This window comes from Glossina fuscipes, unplaced genomic scaffold, assembly GCF_014805625.2.
Source record: "Glossina fuscipes isolate IAEA_lab_2018 unplaced genomic scaffold, Yale_Gfus_2 219, whole genome shotgun sequence".
Lineage (NCBI taxonomy): Eukaryota > Metazoa > Arthropoda > Insecta > Diptera > Glossinidae > Glossina > Glossina fuscipes.
In genome coordinates this window covers 416223-443363 of record NW_023998562.1, presented here as the reverse complement: position 1 = coordinate 443363, position 27141 = coordinate 416223, and the positions used below count along the sequence as shown (strand labels likewise).

The 27141-nt window shown below is 36.2% G+C and overlaps 3 protein-coding genes and 1 pseudogene across 5 annotated transcripts in view; 2 read left to right on the top strand and 2 right to left on the bottom strand.

The window, feature by feature from the left end:
• The window catches only part of LOC119642126 (putative tRNA (cytidine(32)/guanosine(34)-2'-O)-methyltransferase 1), a 33222-nt gene extending 22469 nt beyond the window's left edge, over window positions 1–10753 (bottom strand). For 2 of the 3 annotated variants that reach the window (XM_038041112.1, XM_038041116.1), the window contains exons 1-3: window positions 10499–10753; window positions 10283–10386; window positions 10013–10126 (exon numbers count right to left, since the gene is read on the bottom strand). The gene's annotated coding sequence lies outside the window, so the exon portion shown is untranslated. Of the gene's footprint in view, window positions 1–974; window positions 994–10012; window positions 10127–10282; window positions 10387–10498 lie in introns of those variants that run through there. The other variant, XM_038041114.1, reaches the window with a different exon arrangement.
• A 6982-nt stretch (window positions 10754–17735) lies between these two features.
• Window positions 17736–19562, top strand: LOC119642127 (ribosome production factor 2 homolog). The gene is made up of 3 exons (XM_038041117.1): window positions 17736–18402; window positions 18465–18680; window positions 18736–19562. The coding sequence occupies exons 1-3, from the start codon at window positions 18383–18385 to the stop codon at window positions 19442–19444; spliced, it is 945 nt and encodes a 314-aa protein (XP_037897045.1). The 5' UTR covers window positions 17736–18382; the 3' UTR covers window positions 19445–19562.
• A 207-nt stretch (window positions 19563–19769) lies between these two features.
• Window positions 19770–20437, bottom strand: LOC119642134. The gene is made up of 2 exons (XM_038041123.1): window positions 20421–20437; window positions 19770–20262 (listed from the first exon to the last, which is right to left on the bottom strand). Exons 1-2 carry the CDS (start codon window positions 20435–20437, stop codon window positions 19770–19772), a joined length of 510 nt encoding a protein of 169 aa, XP_037897051.1.
• Window positions 20438–20467: 30 nt separating this feature from the next.
• Window positions 20468–27141, top strand: LOC119642133 (annotated as a pseudogene).

Genomic DNA, 27141 nt, shown 5'->3' with positions numbered 1-27141 from the left:
AAATTGATAAACCATATTCGGCTTATAATCCTAGCTGGTAGAGAACCGTCCTTCAATGCACATATAAATATAACCGCTGCACTAAGGAATTTCGCGATTATTACACTACTCAGCTTCCAGTATTACGGCCAATCATCATATACAATGACTCTCATTAATATTGAGTTTTGCCGCTCGACAAAAAAGTATGTTGAACATAGTCCAATTTCCAAACATAAAATTTTTTTTTGCAGTTTTGTACTTCTAGGGAATTCAAACAAAGCATTGTTTTAGTAGACAAGAAAATTAAATAATTTTTACAACTTCATAAACAAAGCGTCAATAATAATGGGTTTTTTTATATAAAGAAGGATAGGAAGAAAAAAGCAGCATATTATTAAAAATTAATATTTGGAGGGATGTGCTTTTTGCTTAATAACGATATAACGCTATTCCACTAAGAATTGGGGGTTTCCCTGGCAAATTCAAGATTTGTGTTTAAACGATGCAAATTACTGCGCTGGAAAGCTTCACAGGCAGAATTGTAATATAATTGCTGCACAAGTTCCTCATGCAAACGTTGACATAAAAGCTGCCGTTGGATAATTTAGTGGCTATGCAATTCATTTCAATCCTCAACGTCTTGGAGAGGACCAATAATCAACGATAAAGCATCGTTTAAAGTTGAAATTAGTAATGAAAAAAAGTACACAAGTATTAACATTTGTTCCAGCATAGACCACAATGTTGATATATTAACTAAATGCTCTGACTTTGAAATTTGAAATTTATTTCCCCTTTGTATTCCATATGATGAACTATTTCAAATCATTCAACGCATATTGAAGGTAGTAGATTATATAGAAAATGAAAGGATGATGATAGAGCCACTGCAAAAATTTTGAAACGTACTCTTAAAATAGCGAGGGAATAAGAAATGTAAAGTAGCTAATCATCTGGTGTCGCGTTGTGAAAACAGGAGATCTTGTACCTACCACCGACATAGATCATCATGCCGCATAATTGTTTGTATTTGATTTTGAACAATCTGGAATTCATTCGAAGGAAGAAGAATGCAAAAAAGTGACGTTTGCACGAGTATATATCACAGTTTGGTCAAAAATTCGTTGTGCATCTCAACCTACTGGATTTCTTAGAGGTAAGGTCCCTGGGTCGATAAGAAACTGCTTCTTCAGTGAAGGAGACACCATCCTTTTCTCTGGCTCCTTAGAATGAAGAAATATTACTATCTAGTTTCCCTCCAGTTTCTTTCTGTTAAAAGTATGAAGAGTATATACCTAAGCAAATCGATGCGTTGGCTATTGCCGCTGCTACAGGAGCCCGAGTCTCTGACGAAACCAGGCAGTGCCACCACAATTGCCTGCACACGCTTGCTGATGTCTCGTTCTACGATATGTTGCTTCATCGCCGCGTTGTCGTAGGCTTGATGGAACGCTTTGTCGACCACTGGTGTTGCAAATTCCGCCTTTAAGCACTTGCTTCCGGGACCTTTGCAACCATTGGGCAGCTCATCTCTTCGCAAACGTCATCTTCTTTTTTGGTTAGGTCACGTCAGCTCCGCACAGATCTAGCACGGGATTCTGTACCCTGTGAACAGCCGCAGGTAATTCCCTTCCTCATTGGTGAGTTAACCTGTGCTGAGATCCTCGAATCCCCATCTTGCCCGAATAGCGACAAGTTTTCTTCGTCCTGGACTATTTTGTAATCCATTTTGTCGATGAGATAGTAGTCGTCGTCCGTCCTGAAGACGCCTGCATACTTCGCACCTGTAGGTTCATCAGCTTTTCGATTAACGCGCGAAATTCTGCTGACTATCTCATCCTTTTTGCATTCATGCCGTGTACCATTTTGAAGAAAAATCTTTCTAAGAAGTCCTGATTTACTATGCATGACGCTATAGTTGTGCTATGGTAAACCTTTACCAGCTCGTTCATTAAGTGGGTAAATTTGTTATTGTGAGAGGTGTGTGCACCGTTAGGAAGTCTGCCACTAAACTTGCCTGCAAATAAGTGTTGACATCTTTTAGTTCGGCTTTGAGCTGACTCCAATTGATTGTGGTTATAAGGCTCCGGTGGCACACGTTCGCGAACCTGGTAAGTATGGTGTTTATATTGCAGCTGCTCTGGGCTTTCGAATGGTTCGCGAGGACATTTTCTATATCGTACGAAGAGATGGCCGCTCAGTGCCGTCTTGGTCGCCGTCAACAGGCTTCGCACACCGAAGACGAGAAGAGATTCATAGCGCTGCTGTTGCTGTATCCTCATTCTTCGAGTTTACCCGCTGCTTTGTTGCGTCATAATTTTTAAATAAAAATGAATACATAAATAATTATATAAATGTAATAAAATATACATTGTGAGGACTCAAAGTCGTCCCTCGTTTTGGCCTCACGGATTCTCCTTCTCTGGTGGGGGAGAGAGAGTGCTAGAATAGGATAGAGAGTATGAATAGAATAAGAATGAGATAGGAATAAAATAAGAATAGGTTAAGACTAGGGTAGAGGAGAATAAATTAGAACAATTTAAAGTTAGTCATTGTTTGAGAGTTGTGCTTTGAGTCGTACTTGGATAGTCTTGTTTTAGCGTCATCTAGAGCGAGTCATAATAGTAATAATAAGAGTGAAATATAAAATTGAACAATAAAGAACCCTGTAAAAAATAAATATTCTTGTGTTTTCCTGGGCCGCTGAGCTGCGCCAGCCCCAGAGAATGGACCGAAAAGCCCTCATAAGTAGCGCTCGAGCAGGGACCTTCATCTTAGAAAACGGGAGTGAAGTGGAGTGAAAAAAAAGAAACACGAAAAAACGGTTGACATCACCATTAAACAAAAATAAAGACTTTTATGTCAAAGAATGCAAAAAAAATATAAGCAAAACAGCATTGGACAAACAAAAAAAAAAATAACAAAAAAAAAAACAATAACAAAACAAACAACGTGCTCGTGAGCAATAAAATAGCAAAAAAATTGTTTAATTTTAACTATACGTCTAAACAAAAAAAAAAAAAACAAACAACAAGCAATTCATCGAAATAAGCTATGAAATGCACTTTGCATAAATTGCATGCAAAGGCATCTGCACACATCATTGGTAAGAACAACAAATAAGCACAGAAGCTGAAAAATCATACGAAAAACGAGCACGCAACAACAACGCCGGGCATTCGACGGCCCATAAGAGCCTGTTCTAAATAAACTACCCCAACGTGGTCGCCTAAAACCGTTGCGCGAAAGCAGATACAAGTTATAAGTCGGGTTTGAAACGACCAAAAGACTTTTGTAATAATACAGCAGGAATATAAAATCGGAGAGCGATGCTAGTAGTTTTGATTGCATTAACTGAAAGTCCGAAGGTAACGTTAGATTATATTTTTCTTGCGCAAACACCATTAAAGATAGCGAATTTACTAAAAGTCTAAAGGACAAAAGGAGAAAAATCATTGCAAATTTATTGTAAGACAATTATAATTTCGGAAAATCGGGGTTATTTTGATATGAAATCAGTAAAATCTAAATATTCGTGTGCCATTCTTGTTTTAAAATTGAAATACAATCGTGTATAGTTTTCTTTTTCTATCGGGTAATTCGCTACACATAGATGGACAATAAATTTAAAGCGACAATTAAAGTAAGAAATGGAAAAAAAATTAATTTGTGGAAATTTCTAAAATTGAGAACTCGTTATATGGTTATAAAAAACCTGGAAGAATAAAAATGTACAATATAATAAGAGATGTCAAAATGAAAATAAAAGGAGGACATAATTTTTCTGGATTTTAACATTAAGACTAAAAAGCCGACATTTAAAATGAAATCAAACAACGACTTGGGAAAATTTGCAAAGAAAAAAAAAAACGGCGGAATATGAATTAAGAGTTTAACATTGCAATAAGCATCAATTCTGTCAAAGGTGAATTTAACGAAAATGTGCAACTAAAATTGTGCTGAGTGAGAGATTAAAACAAAGGGACAACCGCCACGCATAGGACGAAGAGATCAACGTGAGGATAATCTGGGAAAACAGGAAGAATTCGTAATCAACATTTTTTTTTGCCTTACAAAAAAAAAAGAATACAAATACTAACGTTTTTCCTTTTAGGCGCTTGTTCAAAGTCATCAAGGGAAGAGAGGGGAGTACGCATCAACAACAACTTCATCAACGTCAAGGACAACAACAACAACAAGTACCTCCACCACTACAACAGGGTGTGAGTTCAAGTCAGTAAGCAAACAACGTATGTGTGTGTGCGCTAAAGCATTTGCTAGTAGAACCCAGTTTTCTCGTCAGTGGTGCTTGGCCCAGCCAACCCAATATGTTCTTACGTGTATCGCTACCCCAAAGCTACTTAACACTTTACCCCATAACACCGCTCAATTATAGCGTGTGTCGAAAGTGGCTTTTGTTTCTTTCGCCTACATAAACAATTGTCCTTCATTCTAAAAAGGGAAAAAGCAACAAAAGGGATTTTTCGTTTTAACAATTTTATATTTCCTGAGGAGGTAGATCTTTTGAAAAAAAAAGAAAACTAAATAATAGCTATTGGAGAACCAAATTCTGATGAAACGCGAAAATTGAAATTCCAAAAATCTAGCCAAAATTTAAATAGTAGCAATGAGATATAAAATAAATAAAAGAAAACACAATAATAATACTAGCGGAAACGATTAACGGTCGATAGCGAAACACCTAACCAACAAATCAGATACTACCGTGATCCAAAAGAATAGCATCATAAGATGAGTAGCTGCATTAATCAGAGAAAGCTAGCAGAATAGGAACGCTCAAGAGTTACGAGAATAACAAAGAAAACAAAGAAAAGAAAATATTCAATCGTGAAATCTTTGAAAAAAAACGTAAATAATTATTGCTAAAAGTGAAATTCCTTACGAAAATATGAATTGTCCTTATTATGTTGCTATTATTTTCGTATGTAATATATATGAGTGTTCTTGGGCACCATATCTAGGATTTTGCCATTACAACCAAATTTCTTGTAAAAGAAGTGATAAGAAAACTCAGAGGAAAAAAAAAAACAAAATTTCTCATATATAAGCCCTGCGCAATTTAACAGCTGCTATCAACGCAACAGCGAAACATAATTACGTTGTGCACAGCGCAAACCAGCCAAATCCGTAGCAACAGTTTCCGTTTAGAAGAACGCAAATTTGATGACCAACGACCCTAGTTAACGCGTTTACCTTGTGCGGGTCGGTCGCGGATTTTCGCGAATTATTTAATTTGTGGTTAAAGCCCAATATACTAGGGACCTCGGTAAAAAAAGGAAGGCGAAATTTTCATAACATTCCGTATTAAAATTATTGCACAACCTTTAAAGCACACATTAGTGTGTCTTGGGTTTTGGGACAAGATACCGACAAGCGTCCACATTGAACATTTCGGCTCTGTGGGTACCACCATTTCGAAAAACGAGAGAAAGATTTGTAAAATGCATATGTAAACTAAATGAAGAAACAAGAGATAGAGAGAGAAATCACAAATAAAGAAGAAAAAACGCGTAGCAACATTTTATAATCTCTTCTGAGTATCAGATTAGCTCTGTCATAACTTTAAAGCAAAGAAAAATCTGGTTTGGAACTACTTCTTGCAAGTTAAGGACAAATATCCTTGAAGAAAAGCAGTTGTCCGGTAATGTAAAAGAAATGTACACGAAAGTAAGTTTCACTCTGAGAATCGCCAAAAAACTGAACATTCAAACTAAACATCTTTTTTAAGTTCAAGATTTTTTTCTTATATAACGTATATTTAGAAGAAAATAAACTTACATTTAGAAATAAAAGAAAAACGGTGTGATTAGGGTTGTCTCTTATACCCGCTATCAGATCGATAGTGCTTCATAAAAGAGGGAGAAAGAAGAACAAGCATAAGGAAGGCAATACCTATACCTATCAAATAACCACACAAAAGGTTTGAAGGTAGTCTATAATTAAAAGAAGAGAAAAAATAATAGTGGTTCAATTTTGTTCATCTTTCTCATCTTAACGACACTTTCTGTAACCGTTGCGAAATGAGTAATTCTAATATTATTAATTAATTAAATTAATTAATAGTATTACACCTATACATACACCCTTGCACTTACAGTTTAAGGTACGCATAACGAATAAAAAAAAACAAAGAGAAATTGCCAAAAGAAGAAAATATATAGACCTAAGCTACTAACCCTATAGAAATTTGTACGGGGTAGCGAAGATATATTAAAAGAAAAAAAAAATATAACAAAAAGGAAACAAAATAAATAAAGAGAAGAAGACAATAAACAGAAAAAACCGAAAGAGACAAGAAAACTTTCAAGAAAAAAAAAAAGAATATCAGAGCGTCCAGGGCAGTCCTGATCCTCGGGTAATTATTTGTGCTACTAACTTTAGTTAAGCTGGCGTATTAATACACTCCATACGGCATCTGCCCCATCGCCATCATGGCTTCAAGGTTGACCGAATATTGTTTCGACTATCGCGATTGGCGGAGCACACCGAGTTTTTCCGGCAGCGGATGACGAGTCCCGTCATGAAAGTATTCAGCAGATTGGGGCTCAACTTAACCGGCCATAGTGGGCCACTTGCCTTCACCGAACGGATCGAAGAGCTAGCGGAGGCATACAGCATCGACAAAGACCGTTTGCCAGCCACCATGGTGATGATGCTACGTGGCCGGGCCTTAATGTGGTACCGTAACAACAACGAACGGTGGGTGACCTGGGAGAAGTTCAAGGCCGACTTTCTAAAATTCTTCTTGCCACCGCGTTACTTCTTCCGGAAGAAAATGACATTAGTCGACGCACCCAGCGAACGAAGAAGAAATCTCACGACCATGTGTTGGCCTTGCAAGACCTGATGCGCCATACCACAATAAGAGAAGAGCAGAAGTTGGAACGCATCTCTACGAATGCGCAACCTGAGTACATGTGGTACGTACGGCGCCGAGATTTCACCAATCTCGACGAACTCATGGAACTCGCCAGCAATTTTGAGGCGATTCCAACGAGCAACATGCCACGTGAAGCCCCCCTGAGACATACAGAGAATTTCAGCCAGTCGCTCGACGATGCGGTCTATCAAACAAAAGAAGGTGGGCACCGGACCCAATGCCGCAAAAGAAGCAAATAAAAACGACCACGGCATGCCGACGATGTGCCCAGAGCAGGGACCACCAGTTTGATTGTCCGAACTCACAGGTCTTACACTGCCGGAAGTGCGGCCGACGAAGCGTAAGATCCACTAAATGCTGCCAACAAAGATACGTACCTGCCTCCTCGAGCGAAACACCGCAAGATAGATCCGTGGTTAAACCCAAGCCAATTAGTACCCAGCCAAGTCAACGGAATCATCTTACAACAACCCACAGAAACGAGACCTACGGTTTACCAACGCAATGCTCTTCTTGTGCGCTGAATGTGAATAGCGCCAATCCACCTCGCAGCAGGGAAATTTTAAAGACGCCACTACGTAGCGATGCGAAGCAGAGTCCTCAAACCCCTCCAAATCTACGCCTTCCATGCAATGAAGCCCGCAAGGATACAAATGCAGCATCCGAGCCTACAAGCAATAGTCCTCCGGGAATTCAACGGCGCCATGCCTCTTACTACAACCCACACCTGGTAGGCTCGGAGTTCACAGCCGCCTACGAAACCAGCCACTGCGAACAAGTCAACCTGGTAACGGCGAGGTTCCTAACAGCCTACGAGTTCAGTCACGCATGCCCGAAAAACAAACAAGTAGATTTCGAAGACGCAACGCCCATTACAAGGCTGCACTCACCGCCAGGTTCAGATCAACATAATACGAGCGCTATAGCAGCCAATGTTGACACAGGACACGTACCTACTGGTCAACGCTCTGACATTTCGAGGTCGGAAACCCAAACGTATATGGGTGCTGATACGACTCTCCGTCAACAAAAGGCAAATGCCACGCCTGAGGCACTCATCTTGGAAAAACAATCAAGTTTGCCTCAACAGTAAATCAGCATAACAACATCACGGGAAACACCACAACAGCAGCAGCATCCACAACAACAGTAAGTACCAATAGAGGTCGGTACCCCAAAATATAACAATCATAACAATAGCATCACAACAACTACAATGAATTCAACAACAAGAACAACGACAACTACGATAATCGCTACCAGCCTAAATACTTGCGTGATGCCCACACAGCAAAGCACAGGTATGCACAGCAAAATATAAACAACAACTTTAACGGCTGCTCATCTAATGGAGCAGGCCATCCGACGCCAAGTATGCCTCTAGCAATGGCGATCGTCTTCTGCCGGGATAGTAGGCGGCCGAACGGTCCGGCCGCCGACGTACTCGTCGGCACTGTGGCAGCAACCCACCTACATAAATAACATCAGCTACAGCCACGACAAACGAGCAGCATATCGCCTGTAACAATAGCGTCACAGCAACAGCACCAACATTGACATCAAAAACACCAACGACAACAACTATCATAACCGCAATATCGTTAGAGTTAACCTCAACTACTACGACAACACTACGTCTATAATTACTAAGATACAGCAAATTGCATCGGCACTGAAGAGACACCAACCCTGATATCGAGACAACACCCACCTATATAAGTAATGACAACAGCTACAACGAACTAAACAAAAACTACATCGAAATATCAACGGCACAGGTGGCTCTCGTCGTTAGCACAAAAGGGTTATCGAGGCCACTGCCGCAACAGATTCAGGTTAGAAATTCAACGCAACAATAAAAATCCCACAGCCGAGGGTCTGTCAACCCATTGCGAGCCCATGGTGGCCAACGTTGACACAACCCGTACCTCTCTGGCCAACGGTTCGGCACCTCAACGTCGGAAAGCCAGAGGTATACGAGAGTTGATGGGATCAACGGCCAACGATCCGACACTCCGATGTCGGAAAGCCGTATCACCAACAACAGCATCCTGCTCTGCCCAGGCAACAGGCTCTGCGCCATCATCAACTAGAGCGGCGAACAACCCCGGAGGGGCGCACCTCCAGTCACTATTTTTGTAATTTTACGTCACATTTACATGGTTTCATTATTATAAATTATAATAATATACTAAATTAATTAGGCCAAAGGATACTTCTGTTATCTGGAATTCCTTGCTCAATTAGAATTCAACGAATTTTTTTTTTTTTTTTTCTAAATTTTTAACCTCAAAAGCATTTCGTGCCACTATATAACACGAATACCAAAAATCAAGACAATGATGGCATATTTTGTGACGTTATTATTTTTAGTTACAGAGAGTTACATATAACCAAAACATACATTGACGTGGTCCTGCGGTTACCTATCAATAACTTCACATTCATTCTTATTTTTGTTGTACAGGTTTTCATCGAGTATTGCGCCCCGTCGTTCAATCCACTTTGTCATTCAAAGGAAATGATTGAATACAAACGAACACGCAACCGCTTTCTATTATACCACCCGAATGATAATCATTTTCTAATCATCTGTCTGTCTGTCCCCGCTGTCCCCCCCCGACGTATAGTTCGCAAGTTTCAAAATATTTAGTACATTGAGGTTTCGATGCAAAGACGAACGCTATTGGCATGGTAGTTTATACGAAAACCAATAAGAACATTAGAGTCGAACATTAGATACCCTACATCACTTCGTTTTGCACAGTTATTGGCTAGTTTTTGTAATAATACACCAAAAAGTTCACATTCCTTTCATGCAAGGACATACTTTTCATGAGAGTTCGTATATTGGAGGATACGAATCCAAATTTCGGAAAATTAATATACTTCCTCCTCAAGAAGTTGAAGACGGCTCTACAAACCACGAATTTCTTTTTTTTTTTTGGTTGTTTTGTTAAGATGGACCAAGCCAATAAATTCGTGGCTTGTATGTCCAGATAATAAACAGTAATAATTGTTAACACAGAAAATATATAAAACACATTAAAAAAATGTGGCCGTGATAGCTAAAGCCGAAATGTTAAGATTATTCATATAAGGCCCGCGACAGCTCGCGTGAATAATTACATAATTATTTGAAAGGCACTTCCTCAAACTTTTGTCATTCATAATAGATCCCGCTTTTGTCAATCGATATAGACGACACATTGGATCTTCCGCCGAGTTTCCATGTGCATACATCTGTAAAAATAATAAAACATCCTATAAATTAAGGATTCCGTTTTGCATCACATATACATGCATTCATGTTTAGCTTTATCCACAAAAAAGCAAAAAGAAGTCTAAAAAGCAATGGCGAATATAATATCATATAAATTAATATGACTCCAAACATACCTGATGTTAGTGCCGCTAATATACAACTAACTGCAGATTTGAATATTTAAATATTCCACTAACCTTCCGGCGGTAACGTGAAAAATGAAGCTATCTTCTTCCACCTTTTTTTCGTGAGGTTAAATTTAAAAGAAAAGAAATTGTTTCACGAATTTAATATTTAACAAATTTTTAAAACTTAATTTTACTTTTTTTAGTTACGGTTACGGTGTTTACCTGGCTTTGTTTACATTTGCGGTCAACATAGCTTGTGGTGTTTCATTTTTATGGTATTCAGGGAAAAAAAAAATCAGTAAAGCGCCAACCGACGAAGTAGCAATGGCTGACGAGGCTGTCAACGTAGGCAGATAAATTTATCTTCGTTTTTATGTATTTACTAAACTATTTTGTTAACAATCCCCGCAAAAAGTTGTTCTGCCCTCTATTCAGAAAATTTTTTTAAATTATTTTTTGGTATGTAGTTTTTTCATCTTTTTTTTTATTTTTTTTCCCCTTTTTTTAGTATTTTCTTAACTCTTGCAGGTTTTCACTTCAAGACTCTTTTATTTAAAAACCATTAGCTGGTTTTCTTTTTACATGTTAAAAAAAATACCGTATGTTGGGATTGGAGATGCCGTTGAAATATGGTAACAGTGCGAGCTCGCGTTCAACATTTGTCACGAAATGAAGAAGAAGAAGAACCAGTTACTGTTAAAAGTCGTTGAAATTCTATCCCTGTCAAAATACGTTCAGATTCTGTTAAAATTCGTCCAGTTCCTATTTAGAAAAAGTAATCGAAACAAAAGAGTGCTGTTAGTACTATTAAGAAAAACACTTCCGTTCTCTTCTGCGAAAAAACACATAGTAAAAAAACTTGTCGCAGCTACAGTTTTATGACGTTTAGATTGTATTGAAAGTCGTTCAGTTTCGGTTAGAAAGCTCTTACATTTAGATGAGGTCGAACAATGACAAAAAAATTTTATAGGCAAACATGTATTAAAATATGTTTTTTTTATCCATCAAATAATCATAATCATTGATCAGAAATACCTTTAGTATCGTCAAGAAATATTTTTCGTGAGCTATACAAAAATATTTGAGAGTAAATTAACGTAATCCGAATGTTAGTGGGAATCCCTTACAAGTGGTTTTATCCAACCTATTGAAGTGAAATTCATAGATCGTTTCGAGACTGCGAACTCTTGACACTAAATCTTCTACCATTTCAAGGAAGAATTGGAAGTGTTTTTTTTTTGCTCTATCAATACCAAACCTGCAATATAATGAGAAGTTGAATTTAAGTTTCTTTTCGGCATTTATTCTCTAAGAATAGATTAAATGGACAAAATCCGCCATGCCCACGCAACGTCACAAGTTCATAAATTTTAGTTTTTTTCACTTTTTTGAGGATTTACGCTTACTTATTATAAGGTAAACAAGATAGGATGTTTAAAACTATTTTGTCTGTCTAAAAGTGGGTTAATTCTAAAATGAATATGGTAGATGCCGCGATTAATTTTTTCTTAATAATACCGGCGGTGTGGGTATCAGGTGAAAGAACTTGGAGAATAGAATGCGAAAAGCATAATGATGCGTATGTGAAATTCGGCCATTATAGAAGAACGAATTAACAGAACATTTGAATTATATAATAATAGCATATAATAATGAAATGGTACAATAATTGAATTGGATTATAGATAAGTACAAAACGTAGAACTTTTCACTTATAATACTCAATAAAACAAAGGCTCATTTATGGGAACACTATTGAAGGATTCTTGGGCTTCTTTCATTTCAATATCGTCACGAACTGTTGGTAATGGATACGTAGAGTTCTTATTACGGTTTTCCACACTTTTGAGGTACCGTGATAGACCCGTTGCCAATTGCTTGAAATGCTGGCTCCTCTATAGGCTTACACCATTCTTTAACTTAACTTCTTCTATCGCATACGGGATGCAAAACACTTGAAAAACGAAAACGTAACCTTGCGACCTCGTGAAAATTATGGAAGCAAACTTTTAATTTCCTGGATCAAGGAAACTTATTTTGACGGCTATGTCTATAGTTCGCTTCCAGTTGGTGCGACTAAGTCAGCAAATAATAACCGGCATATCTCCTATATTTTCGAACTGAATTGTATTGTGATAAATGATATAAAGAATAAATCCTCTTTAAGATGTTGTGTGAAACAAAAATCTTGGCTTTTATTTATGTAATACAAAATTGGGATTGAGTTGCAATTAATTTTAAAATATTATACATTCTTGATAGGTAAATTTATATATTAATGTATTAATATATTATTCAAAGTTCGATTTTACAATTCAAAGTTTTTCTAAGAAATAAAAATTTGAAAGTGTGATAAGATATGAAATTATTTCACTTCACTTTATTACATTAAAAATTTTACATACTGTTACGTTTGTATGTTTTTCTTATTGATTGTATCATTATAAACAAGCAGACGTCAAATTTTCCTTTTAATTTTCCGAAATTAATTTCGATTGACGAAAGCCTTACCAAGACCAAGTGTTTCTCAAAGTACACTTTTCAAATGACAGCTAAATGATACATGATTAGTGCCTTACTTGTATATATATAGAAAAAAAAGGAATATCATTTAAAGCAACGAAATGATTATCTGAGTACACTTTGTTAGCGATCTTTTTCTGTCCATTAGGGTAAATCTTCGTTTTAATCGTAATCGTCATTAGAACTAATATTTTCATGTTAATATTTTTTAAATGTGGTTACGACAGCATAAGGAATAAGGAAAAATGCATATAACTTGTCAGATTATCATCAGCGCCAAACACACGCAAACAGGAAAACGTTTACATTTCAGAAATAACAGTTGAAGTTTGGCAACTCTGCGTGCGTCTTGTAGTCGCGTTTTTATTCTGTCAACAAATATTTCAATTTTTTTAGTGTATTTCTTAGCTTTTTTGCTTTATTCCTGTTTAAATTTAAAAAATTCTCTAAAAGAATAAAGTGTGAATTTAATGTATATGAATTTATTAAACATTTATGTGAAAAAATGATTTTGGTTTATTGTAAGCAACAATTGAGCTCTTAGTAAAAGTCTCTCTTTTTGCCCGTTAATCTGTGTTTACAGTTTTCGTTAGTTTTCGCTGTATATTTACAGTGGGCAGGGAAGTGAAAAATTTGCTTTAATTTTCCTGAAAATTTGTGCCGTGAAAAAAAATCATTTTTTTTTTCCTTCATAAGCTACTTTTTTGTTTTCAATGGACATGGATTGTTTACTTACTCCATGTCGTGCGAAAAGCGGCCCTGAATCTGAACGATTCATTTCTTGTTGGTTGTGTGATCGTTTTGGACATGCAAAATATGCTGGTATTACCGGCCGTGCTGCTGATGCAGTCCTTGACCCTTCTAAAGGTTTACGATGGTCATGTCCTGACTGTAGAAAGCGGGACATTGATTTCTACAAACTCTTCACGGAGACGAGAAATTGTTTCTCAGATTTGAGCAAAAATCTCGGCACTTTGTGGGAGAAGTTTGAATTAATCAAGACTAGGTTTGATGAATGTCGGTATATTGTGCAGTCATCTTCCTCTCCAGCTAACAAAGTCTCAACGCGTAGCGTAGCGTGTGGTTCGTCACCTCCTAAGTCCGTTTCGTTGGTGCAAGTTAGCGATTCCCTAAAGGCTACAAATAATGTTAGTGTTTCTGCTACGGCTGAGTTGGTTGGTAACATAAATGTTACAAATAGGCCGAGAAGTCCTTCTGGCTTGAGCTATGCTGAATTGGCAAGGGTATCTCCTCCCATAGATGTCACTCAATCTTCTCAGGCGTCATTGCCCAAAACTAATAAGGGTAATAGTAAATAGTCCTCTCCTCCTCGCTGTTCGAGTGTAAATGCTGGTGGCCAAACTGAGCAGGTCGCACAAGCTGCTCGTGCAAGTGTGGTTACCCCCTCTATATTTTCCCCAACTCATAACTCCCCATCCGTTAACCCTGCTGCTCCCAGTACTGATGACATATGCTTGAAGGCAGTTCCTCCCAGAAAGGCCATATTTGTGTCAAGACTGGCACCAGATACATCTGTTGAAAACATAAGGGGTTATCTGGCTGCGAAAGCCCCTTCTGTCAATTTAAAGCGAGTTAGTATTTTCAAACTGGGTCCTTCTCTATCTAGAGCTATCTCATCTTTTAAAATTCTAGTTCCGACCGAAAATATTGATTTGATTTTAAATAAAACTTTGTGGCCGGTTGGATCATTAATTAAGGAATTTATCCCTCGGGACCGATCCCGTAATGCGAATGCAGTAGCTCTTTCTCCTTCAAAAAACTAAATATTTCTTCAGCCTCATTTTCTCTCATTTATCAAAATGTTAGGGGCCTAAATTCAAAAATTCGTTCTACCTTCCTAAATTCACCAAAACATGGTTGAAGCCGGGTCTATATTCGTCGGAACTTTTCCATAATTCGTTTCAAGTTTTCAGAAACGATTGTTTGTATCGCAATGGTGGTGGTGTTTTAATTGCTATTTCTACGGCACTCCCCACCTATTCGTGGGAATTTCCAACTACTCCCGATGTTGAATTTATCGCCATTCGAGTGAAATTTCCTAAGAAACACTTATATGTGACCTGCTCCTATATTCCCCCAAATTCGGATATCTCTGTATATAAGAAACATGCCGCCCTCATTTGTGAAGTGGCCAAGCAATCTAAACCTACCGATATAGTCCTTGCGTGGGCTGTTTGATCCCTTCCTCAACATCTGATAAAGCCGTTGTGTTCTTCAATGAATTATTTGATAATAATTTAGTTCAATACAATGGTACCCCTAATTGTAATGGGAGATTTCTCGATCTCTGCTTTGCAAATTTTCCTGAGGTTTGCGTTAATCGTTGTCTTCCGTTTAGTTTACCTGAGGATCCATATCATCCAGCATTGGGTGTTTCCTTTCATTACAAGTATGTTGGTTCGTTGAACTTCTATAACGTTCAAAATTCAAATTTTTCATATTAACTTTATGATTTCCATAAAATCAATGTTTCCATACTAAAATCACATCTTTCTCATTTTGTGCTCGATTTCTCAGAGGGAAGCATTGATAGCTTACTGTCGTCGTTCTACAATATATTAAATCAAGCTATTTCTGCATCCGTTCCGATCAAGCAGTCCCGTCCTTGAAGCAAGGGTCCCCCGTGTTTTAATAAAACAATTAAATACTACAAGAATAAGAAAAACAAGCTTTTCAAAAAATTTTCGAAAAGTGGTTCTTCTCTCGACTATTTCGCTTACTCTGTTCCAAGGCATAAATTTAATTCCCTCAACCGCCAATACTACTGCAGTTACCTTCAGTTTGTTAAATCCTCCTTGTTTGCTAACCCTAAATACTTTTTCAAGTTCGTTAATTCCAAAAGAAAAATCTCCATAAATCCGTCGTTTGTGTCTTTTAATGGCTCCGAGTCCGCGGATGATTTTGAAACCTCAAATCTCTTTGCGGAATACTTCCGACAGAACTTTTCAACTGCCAATTTTGATTTATCGGTAAATTATCCATATCCGATTTCTAATTCGATTTCAATTCCTAACTTTGTTATATCTGAAAATGACGTTTTTGAAGGATTGAGCTCTCTGAAATATAATTGTTCGCCTGGACCTGATGGGATCCCGTCATGTGTACTTATATCTTGTGCTGGCGAGCTTTGTGATGTTATCTCAAAGATTTTTAATAAGTCTTTGAATTTAGGTGTTTTCCCTTTGTGTTGGAAGACTTCTTTCCTTATTCCTATTCACAAAAGTGGTAGTACGCAACTTGTAGAGAACTACAGAGGCATTGCCAAGTTGAGTGTCTTACCTAAACTGTTCGAGCGAATTGTGGCTCAGCATATAGCCTTTTCCATGAAATTGTATATTTCTCCTTTCCAGCATGGTTTTCGAAAGGGAAGATCTACGGTGACCAATCTGTTGGAGTTTACTTCTCATGTTTTCAAGGCTTTTTCTAGTGGTTCTCGCACTGATGTCATTTACACTGACTTTAGCAAAGCGTTTGATATGGTTAATCATAGACTTCTTAGATTTAAACTGCAGACCTCTGGCTTTCCTCTCTTCTTAGTGGAATGGTTAAGCTCTTATCTGTATGGTAGATCATTCAAGGTTTTGTTTAACCTCATTACCTCGGATGAATTCCCCGTGACTTCTGGCGTATCCCAAGGTAGCCACTTGGGACCTATTTTATTTAATTTATACATCAATGATTTGCCTTCCGTGATTAAATTCAGTGATATTTTAATGTATGCTGATGATGTGAAACTGTTTTCTTCCTTTTCCGTAGAATCGCAATCACATCATCTTCAAAGTGATTTGAACAATTTGGTTGCATGGTGCTCTCTCAATCTTCTGAAACTAAATCTAAATAAATGTAAGAAGCTTTCTTTCTTGAGAAGGAAGTCGTTCAGTACTCAATACTTCATTGATTCGCACAGGTTGGAAGACGTCGATTCGTTCATAGATTTAGGCGTTCTATTCGATTATAGGTTACGTTTCAATTTGCATATTGAGTCCTCGTTAAGCAAAGCTAGGTCCGCGCTTGGTTTTATAAAGAGGTGGTCCAAAGAGCTTGATGATCCTTATATTACGAAAAGGCTTTACACGTGTTTGGTTAGACCTATACTTGAGTATGCCTCCGTTGTGTGGTGTCCTTCATATAGGTGCTACGTAGATTCAATTGAATCTATACAAAAGCAATTCTTGCTGTTTGCCCTTAGGAATTTGGGTTGGGACCCGATTTCCCCTCTTCCACCCTATGAAAATAGGTTGCTTCTGTTATCCTTACCGTCACTCGAGAAACGTAGATTTGTTCTTGGGGTTTCCTTCTTAATCAAATTAATAAATGGTGCAATTGACTCGCCCGCATTACTTCGTGAGATAGGCTTTAATGTCCCTAACCGTTTCTCTAGGCACTTTATGTTTATAAAGCTTAGTCAATGCAAATATAATTTTGAACTGTTTAACCCGCTCAGAGTTGTTTGCAAGAACCTAAATGATGTCTATCATCTATTCTCATTAACGGACTCTTTAAAGTCCATTAAAGCAATATTGCTTAATAAGCGCGATTTACCTATGTCATATTTAAACTGACTTAACCTTACATATGTCATTATTAGTCGAAAATTAATTTGTTGTTAACAATTATCGGTTGCCAAGCTTATGCATGTTTGCGATGGCTTAGGGGTTCACTTGCAATTTGGTCCTGTATCGGTTGTGGGTGTGGCTCTATGCTAATTGTGTACATGCTTTTTTTTTTTTTTCTTTCTTTTTTTTTCCTCCTTATTTGTTTTATTGTACTTATACTAAGTTTTATTATAAATTAATTTTAAGATTTACTTAAGAGTCAATTGAACTCGACTGCCATTTTGTTTTAGTTGATTTCTTGTATAAGTGGAATAAATAAATAAATAACACTATTGTTAGTTTTGCCAATCTAAGAAATTCACTAAAAGCTAACTTAAATAACTTTCTCTCTTTTCAGCGAACATGCGAATCCAAAAATTGCTAACATATGAGAGTAAGCGTATAAAAGTTGCCAACATCTGAGAGTAAGCGTATATGATTGTTTACACTTGTCAATATGGCTCATGGTCCACACACTCACTTAGCTAAAAACGAGTCACTACCTTAACAATTGGTTTGTTTGTTTCTTCATTGAAGAGAGAACCAATTGTTATATTTCACGCTTTGACCACCACAGCAAAAAATTTGCTTCTTTTTCTGCTTTTTCGTATACAAATGAATGTTAGCAACGAAAATGATACGAAAGTGTTACGTGATTCCAAAAAAACGTACATCAACTATCGGTTTTCTCGCGAACGAAAGCTAGCTTTCAGGCATTCAATAAAACCACTACCAATTTCAAATAAATACCATATCGGCTTTCATGAAACTTTTATACATGTTAGTTGTCAAAATATTACCAAATGACATTTACGTCCCAATACGATAGCGTAGCGTATTGTCTACGTTAGTATTTAAGTAACTAGGTTAGCATTAAGGCAATAAAGTTAAAGAATAACATTGTTGTAAGCACGGCACGTGCGAATTGATATTGATTTGTTGATCATTATATAGAAAAAACATTATTATGTCTTTACTGAGAATAAGGTAACAAAATCAGTTCGTTTTGTTTAGAAAAAAGGAAGAAAAATGATGATTATTTAACGCAGGAAACCAAAAACTCGCAAAGGCAAACAAGTGCTGTTGGCAAGGGAATCTCAGCTTGTCGAGAATGCCCGCGTTATGCTGCTTCTAGAAGGCCGTAAATGTGGCGGAAATGTAAAACTTTATATGAAAGATTTGCAGCAATTAAGAAAGCCTTTGGTGAGAGTTTTAAATCGAAGTAATGACATATCGCCTTTTGAAGATCCATCTTCACTGGAATTGTAAGTTTATTTGTATTGATGATTTCTTTATGACTATATATTTCGCTTTTTACAGTTTAGTCCAGAAAAACGATTGCGCTCTCTTTGCTTTTGGCTCAACTTCTAAAAAGAGGCCTGACAATCTCGTCTTGGGCCGTATATTTGAGAACGAAATACTGGATATGGTCGAATTAGGGATTAAGCAATACAAGGCTTTATCATATTTTAAAATTGAAAAAATTGGCACTTGCGTAAAACCCTGCTTAGTTTTTAATGGACCGAAATGGTCGCAAACCGACGAGTTGAGACGTCTGCGTAATCTTCTGACTGATACTTTTCAAAAGGATAAGATTGAAGCAATACGATTACAGGGTATAGAACATGTTTTAAGCTTCACTTGTACAGAGGATATGACAATTTTGATGCGTTCGTATAAGATTTTACTGAAAAAGTCAGGTCAGAGAACACCACGCATTGAACTAATGGAAATAGGACCTTCTGCCGATTTTTCCATACGACGTAGTAAAATCGCTTCCGAGGATTTTTACAAAACGTCTCGCAAACAACCTAAAGAGTTGAAGGTCACTAAAAAGAAAAATATCTCACACGACGAGTTAGGCAACACGCATGGTCGAATACATTTAGGAAAACAAAATTTGGATAAGATACAAACAAGACGTGTTAAGGGTTTGAAAAAAACTTTGGAGCAGAAACATGAGAATAGACAAAAGAAAAAAGAACTTTTAAAAACAGCTGCTAAGGAAATGTTAACCAACAAAGAATGAACGAAGCCATATTTTTCTATAGTAACATTAATAAAATTGGTGAAATAGTGGATTGGAATATAATAATTTTTTATATTGTATATAAAAGGAAATGTATTTAACAGACGTATATCAGTTATGTAGCACGTTTTTAATATTCTATTTTAGGTTTGCTACGTTGGACATTTGGGTCAGAAAAGAGTTTTGTTTGCAAAGCCAAGAGAGATTCAAGTCTTTTAAGCCCACATGCGATTGTTTGCGCTGTGGTGATTTTTGTAAATAATTTTGGTTGCAATCTTGTAGATTAATCTTTACAAAGAACTAAAGAATTTACATTACAGATATTCTAATGTATAGCGGCTATAATATTACGTACACGTCGTGTTCGAGACTCCGTTAGCGCTTCTTCCAAAGATTGTATCATATACTTCAGAGAATTCAAATCTATTTGCACTAAAACGTCTTTGCGATTTCGTCTTTCATCTTCGTGTATAATGATAGCGTTTTGTTCCGACGTATTATCTAATAAATCGCGGTTTTCACTCTTTGGTTCCGTATGTAAATATAATTTCATAGTAACAAATATTTGACTCTGCTTCATTAGAGCACGTGAAGCCAATCGTATTTCTAGGCGCCACTCGAGATTAACTAAGCGATAAGCCCTAATATTTGCAGTTTTTGTAGAACCCTCAATAAAGTTGCGTTTGCTGTGAACAAATTGCATTAGAATTTGCACTGCCTTGTCTGAAAATCCCAATTCCTGAAATGGCTTTTCGACTGTTCTACCTTCATCGTCGATTTTAGCAGATTCTATCAGCAGTGATATAAGAGCTTCTACGCTGTGTTGCACATCTTCAATTTTTAAATTCAAGTGATTATAATTAGCTGCAATCAATTGATATACCGCTATCTGAGCAGTAATAGAAAAAATTGAAAAATGTCCATAATAAATAAATTGATATTTGTTACATTTTTTAATTTTCGTTTTAATTGCTACCTGTTGTTCCGATCCATTGGCTAAATAATCGAAGGCTGCTTTGCATAATGTTATTAAGTCGTCCGGTTTGCATTTTGTCAAAGCTTTTAAATGCAGTTTCTGTTGAGTCTTTAGATTCAAGGACATATTGAACGAAATGCATGAACAAGTAGGTTTACAAAGTGTCCCCTCTGACGACTTAATCCGGTGTAGTTGAAATGTGTTCACGACAGATTTTTGATTCGCTTTGCTTGTTTTGACAAAACGTTCAGAGTTTTAGACAAATACTATTCTAAACTTAAAAAAATATTGTAGAGAAATAAACATAGAAAATGCAAAAAGGTATTAGCGGAATATGAAGTCTGATGCATAAAAATTACATTTTCCATTGCGTTCTTTCTTTTAATCACTGTTTTTGGAAAATTGTTGACTTTTGTTTAGAATTTTTCAAACCAACATCAGATGATTCCTCTTCACATTGGCACAGCAAACCTTGCACAACCTCCGACTCATGTAATTCTACAAAAACTGGTAACAATTCAGAGTCATCATGTAAGCAACAAATTCATACTGATAGAGAACAAAAAACGGAAAAAATTAACAAGTAAACAGCTGGAATAGCGAATATTAAATTATCTACAATATCTATGACGTCATGTGTCAGACTCCCAATATTTGGTAGTATTAAAGCAGGAAAATCTGTAATAGAATCAAATGTTTGTAGTCTTTATTTCAATCAATAATAAACCTTTGTAAAGAAGAAGTAGAAGAACTTTATTCATCTGTTCATAGCTGTCTGTTAAAAGTCTAGGGTTACCCGCCAAAATGCATCCATTTTCAGGGTTCTTTGTCAATATCTATGGAATCTCTGTTAAAACTAATTAGTCAGTAATCGATAGATTCTCTGTTAAAATTAATTTGTGGAAAGACCAGATACAAATATTAGGCAGGAAGAATTCAGACTTTTGGAAAAACAAGAAAATGAAAATGAACAAGACAAGATAATCATAGTAGTACACCCAAAAAAGTTTCTTCGGATGGAAGAATATTAGAAAATGCCATAAAACCTAACAAGAACAACAGCAATGCAGGTGATATAATCAAATCTGATGGTACTGTTTGCTCACCAATAAAAACACTCAATAATAAAGTGTTCCGCAAAGAAAGTTAAAATGTTGACTAATCATAATTAACAAAAAAGTAACTGAAATTAATGCTGATAGTTTCAGAAGCTGTTAGTGAATTTTAAGAGTTTCCTTCTAATAACTTTTAAATCTCAGTTGACATCGACTTGTGTTCTGCGTAGTGCTGTTTTGTTTTTCGTTTGCAATTTTTTAATTGTTTTCGGTGTTTTTGCGTGTTTAACTCGTATGTTTTCTGGGTTTTTGCAAAGACTAATTATCGCAGATATCATATTTGCTTTTGTTTTCTGTAAATATAATAAAAAAAATCAAAAGAAACAAAAAACACAAAAGAAAAATAAAATATTGAAAACAATTGCCATTATCCTCAGCAGCTCCCAAACCTTTTCAAGTGAATGGTTATTTCTCAATTTACTAAATAACAGACAACTATAAGGCAAAATAATGGCTCCGGGGCCGCCAGATAAAAACTCAAATACATTTCATCTATTAGCGGGCGTATACCCCCAACGAAAAAAATTAAAAATTCCGACTTTCCGGTGTTGGCAATCAGTAACATCACTCCTACTGACAAAAAATATGTTGTGATTTCTCCAACTGATCCTTCCATAACAATTTCGCAAATCTGCTGCTATTAAAAAAGCACTAGGTAGCATTACAGCATATGTAGACTCTATATCGATTCTATGCGATTGGAATTTACTTGTCCTCGCTGGGAACCTGCGCGCAACCGAGAAGCTCATAAAATCGAAATCACTAGCTAATTTATGTGCTATGTCCGCTAAACTGCATGACAAACTGAACTCGGTTAAAGGCGTAGGTTATGCTCCATGCTTAAAGCATGTGCGGGAAGATGAAATTGTTCGCGAAATGGACAGTCAAGAAGTGACTGAAGTCTATAAATTCACCAAATTAAATGACGACGGAAATGATCGTTCCGCTACAGGAAGTACAGATTATTCTGCTGGTAAAAACAAATTATACACGCAAAATTCTTATAGTGACATTTTCGACGGATACGCTGACATGTCAACTTAACCTAATTTCCACTCCGTTTCCATGTCACTACAATTAAATAAAGTTTTTAAAATTCCTCAATGGAACATTAAGGGACTTCTTAATAATTTTGATGAAGTCTGTACACTCGTAAGTGATTTCAATCCAACCTTTATCTCGCTTCAAGAGACCCATTATAGAAGCTCTTATAATCCTATCCCACCACAAGGAATTGGTGTTTTTATAAAATCAAGTATACCTCACAAACGTATAAATTTAAGCTCAAATATACAGGCCGTAGTGATACAAATAATGTTAAACATAAAATTTACAATGCTTTCGCTCTATATCCCACCTTCGCAATCGTTCTCTCAGCAAGAACTCTACAATTTATTCTCCATATTCTCCACCGCCTATTTTCGGATCAAATTAGAGTATGGTGCTGGAAATCCATTTTATGTAAGTAAAGGGTAGAGGATTCTATGAATATTTCATGTCAGATGAATATCTTTCTAAATTAATGCCCTACTATTTCCGTCAAGGTCACGTCTAACTGCCAAAATAGTTTCTCCCAGAAACCACTACAAAATAATAACGAATTTAAAGCTCTTGGATGCTAACATACAAATGATATTTTATTGTAAAGCAATACTGCTTATATACTAATTCTTAAGTTTAATAACATCTGTAAACCATACGTAAGCATATATCCAAATTATATATGCTATTTGTACGCTTACCGCTAAATACCCTACACCACTTCGCTTTAAGCCTTTACACATACAATGACTTTTCAAAAAACGTGGTTTGCGAAGCGATCGAGAAAGCCAATCGTTTTGATTCATTACCAATCGCGCTCGTCATCGCCCCAAAACGCGGCGATGTATCCGATTTAATCGAAATATCAAAAATTGATGGCTATACACAAAGATATCGATTCAGAAAGTCATTCAAAATCGCTCCATATGAGAAAAGAGGGGTCTATCTCAAGTCCTTCTAATAATGCTTAAGTAATGACTACCATAATCACTAATTGCGCTGCTGCAATTAGACGCTCTTTGGTGCTTGTGAACATATACGTTGTTACAAATTGCAAGTTCAGCGTTGCGTGCCACTTGCTTTCTGTCCTTCTGTTTTTTGTGTGTTAGTGGACAACAACTTCACATATGGTTGCGAAATGTTAAAAAAGGTAAAAGGCTAGAAAGTGAAATGATGAAAATGAGAAAATGCGCGCTTGAAAAACTCTACGTAAAGTTGTGCAATGCTAATCGAAAACAAACCTTAAGCATTTACTAAAAATTTTCTAATTTTTTTTAGCTCGATGAACAATATATTGTAGAAATTATTGAACAATTGCATCGTTTAAAAACACTGATTATTATTGATCCTTATAAAGTTAATAGCGTCTGGTTGAAATTTGTACATCATCCGAATCTTATTTAATATACAACTGGGTTGTTTAAGACGGAAATGCCTTTAGCATATTTGATATGGAAACATCACGCCAGCTCTCTCATGTCACAGCTTAATGAACATGAACTCCGTAAACTTATGAGTTTAATACCACACGATACGAAACCTTTTAATTTCTTGCAATGGTTAAAAGTATTTGTACCAATTGTATATAACACCCATCCAAATATAATGCCTTATATAACGGAGTGGAGTACGCAGAAGACTCGAGCATTGCAATATTCCGATGACTGGCCAGATATTGGCTTAGAATTTTGCACAAAAGTAATGCAAGTCTCCGAGGAAATAGAATTTATGCATTCGTAAGTAATTGAAATGGTCACAGAAATGCATCCCATATATTATCCAAACCTATTTTAGGGATGTAAGGCGTCGAAAAGAAATTTTAACAAACTAAGAGTGGTTAATCCTTTACAGGACTTAATTGTATTAAAGAAAACGTACAATTTAGGAGAATTACTTTGGGCAATTATTTGCAAGCAAGTCACGTGGTTTGTTAAATTAAACAGAAGAAGTAGTTTTTTATTTACCCTAAGCGAAGTGTGGTGCGTACTGACATGTTGTTAATATTCTGTCCCACGGATTTTTTACCTCTTGTTTATGCGCAAAAATTTGGTGAAGCTGTGCTTAATGTCCAAATTTTGGAAATCAGTCACAAGGAATCTGTACCCTTTTATATTTACTGTAACTCGATTGTTGTCATCCAAAACTGCACTGTTTTCACTACACCATTTCATTGCACACATGTGAAACTGTGTGCTTTCATTTACATACATCCTTAATAAACTCAATTAAAATGAACTAATACATGTTAAATATTTTTAGGATTGAATAGACGAAACTGCTAAATGTATTCTCCGAAGGGTCTACTTAGACAATTTAAAAAGTTTAATCAATGACCTCCTTTTACCTATATATCAAGAGAAGAGCCAGTCGCCAGTTACAGCTATTAAGTGTTACATCTCTTTACTTGTAGCTAGCCGGAACTCGTTTAGCTGTTGGTTAGAAAGGTCTGTAGCTTGCATAGAACTTTTGCACAATGAAGATGATCGCTTAGAGTTGCCCTTATTAATACTACAGTTAATATTTTTTCAAGTTTTTTCGCTTTTAATAAATTTTGTTTAAGAACTCTCCAGTCCCTTGGCCCGACGTTGTAGCGCCGCTCCTTAAATTTCGATATTCTAATCATCCGTTGGCTTCGAAGATCAACACTGAATATGAATTAGAAATTATTAAGTTAATGAAAGCAAAGCTTGGCCTACTGATAGCGGAGCAGATGTTAATTTGAATTTCTTTGCATTTCGCATCGTTAAAATGAATTCACCCGATATGTTGGATGATATATCTATTCAAGCTAGAGTTGCACCGAAGATTGCTGTTAGCGCCAACTTTAATTGTTGTTATCAATTAGTTAAAAACGGTAAATTAGATGTGGCGTATGAGTTTTTCAAAAGTTTGAAGTTTAACAAAGATTCTAAGTGTAATTGTGAAATGGTGGAATTGTTTGCGGTAAGTAGAGGATATCTCTATATTCTTTGTAATATAATGTAATTATAGTATTTTTTCCAGAGCAATTTTATACCAAAAGAAAAATAGTTTTTCTACATTGTACACAATATTCGCCAAATAATTCCCAAATAACTTTTCTTATTTTCAGAATTTGCTTGAAAGCTCCACTTTCGTTCTTACTGATGATAAGTCTCACGAAAAGCAATGTGAATTAATAAACTTTTTCAAACTAATCGCCAAACACGCGGACCGTACAGTCCCAAAACGTTACGAATTTGTACAAAATAGATATATTTTACTTTGCAAGTATGGTATAAAAACTAACGACGTTAGTGAAGTAATGAATAGTAATAATTGCTCAAAGTTTTTGGACATGGGCATCGAAAATATCATCAAACGTAAAACAGAAACAGGGGATATATGTAAATATTTTATGATGGAAATGCAACAATTATCAAAAGCCTTGAACATGTCTATCGTGACAGGTATTAAGCAATTATGTTGTCGTACAAATTGTTTGGTGATGTCTTGCGCTTTGACCTACAATGTTATGCAATTAACGGATGGTGAGAAGATTAATAAAGATGATTACATTGATTTGGCTTTAGTATTACTAAAGCAACAAATCAATTTAACAGAAAGTGCCTCCAGAAATACTTCAGCTCCGCTGTTTAACGATATCGATTCTTTAGCTTTTCCTTTAGCTTATGAACTATTGACTCAAGCCTCATTTCAAGAAAGAAATAATTTATTTGAATTAACGGAACTTATAAACTATTTACGCATTGCCAGAGATAATTACGCTCACAATGCTATCGATGAGTTGTATAATGAACGAGAAAAAGACGTTATGAACGCGCATATTCTTGGCTTTAAATACCCCGAAAGGACTAGTTTACGAAACCACGCTGAATCAAACCAATAACATGAATATGTCGTTTGATTTAAAACCAGAAATTGAAAAACTGAAAAAACGTGTCTCGGTATCGATATTCGATAAATTCGAAGAAACCCCTCAGCCCGCAAGCAAATTTTTAGCCGATCATCGTGATCACTGTCACATAGTAAAGTTTGTAGCTCATACTTTACTATTCCTCGTGCTGAAAGCTCCTTCTACTAATCACCTAATATTGCATTTAAAGAACTTATTAACCGAAGAAGATAAAATTAAAATGGACATTGATCATGCCCGAGAGAGTTTTTTTTTATCATTAGAGCATTTAATTAAAACCAAAAAACATAGAGTTTGGTATACAATGGCACAGTATTTGATTAACTACCAGCAGCGCCACCGATGTAATTTAATTAATACTGATTTTTTGTCAATGCAAATGACTCGCGTTCTAAGAAATGATATGACCACTAAAAATTGCAATTTTTTAGGTAATTATGTTAAAGACCTAAACGGAAAATATTATTATTTTTAAAACTAACGTATTCCAAATAAGTATGATATTCTAAATCTGTCTGTTTGTGGAATAAGACATCCTAGTTTTTGAAAAAAGCAAGCAATAACTCTTTCTTATGGGAAGTGGGAATAATGCAACCTTAAACAATCATAACCCAAATAAGAATGGGTACCGCTTCAGAAAAAAACCACCGTTGGGTTCTAAGTCTCGACT

Excerpts from the sequence above, each read along its gene's own strand:
- LOC119642127 (XM_038041117.1), top strand. The coding sequence starts at position 18,383 with ATGTCTTTACTGAGAATAAG. Across the intron at positions 18,403-18,464 it reads ATGTCTTTACTGAGAATAAG|GAAACCAAAAACTCGCAAAG; the intron begins GTAACAAAATCA and ends TATTTAACGCAG. Across the intron at positions 18,681-18,735 it reads GATCCATCTTCACTGGAATT|TTTAGTCCAGAAAAACGATT; the intron begins GTAAGTTTATTT and ends CGCTTTTTACAG.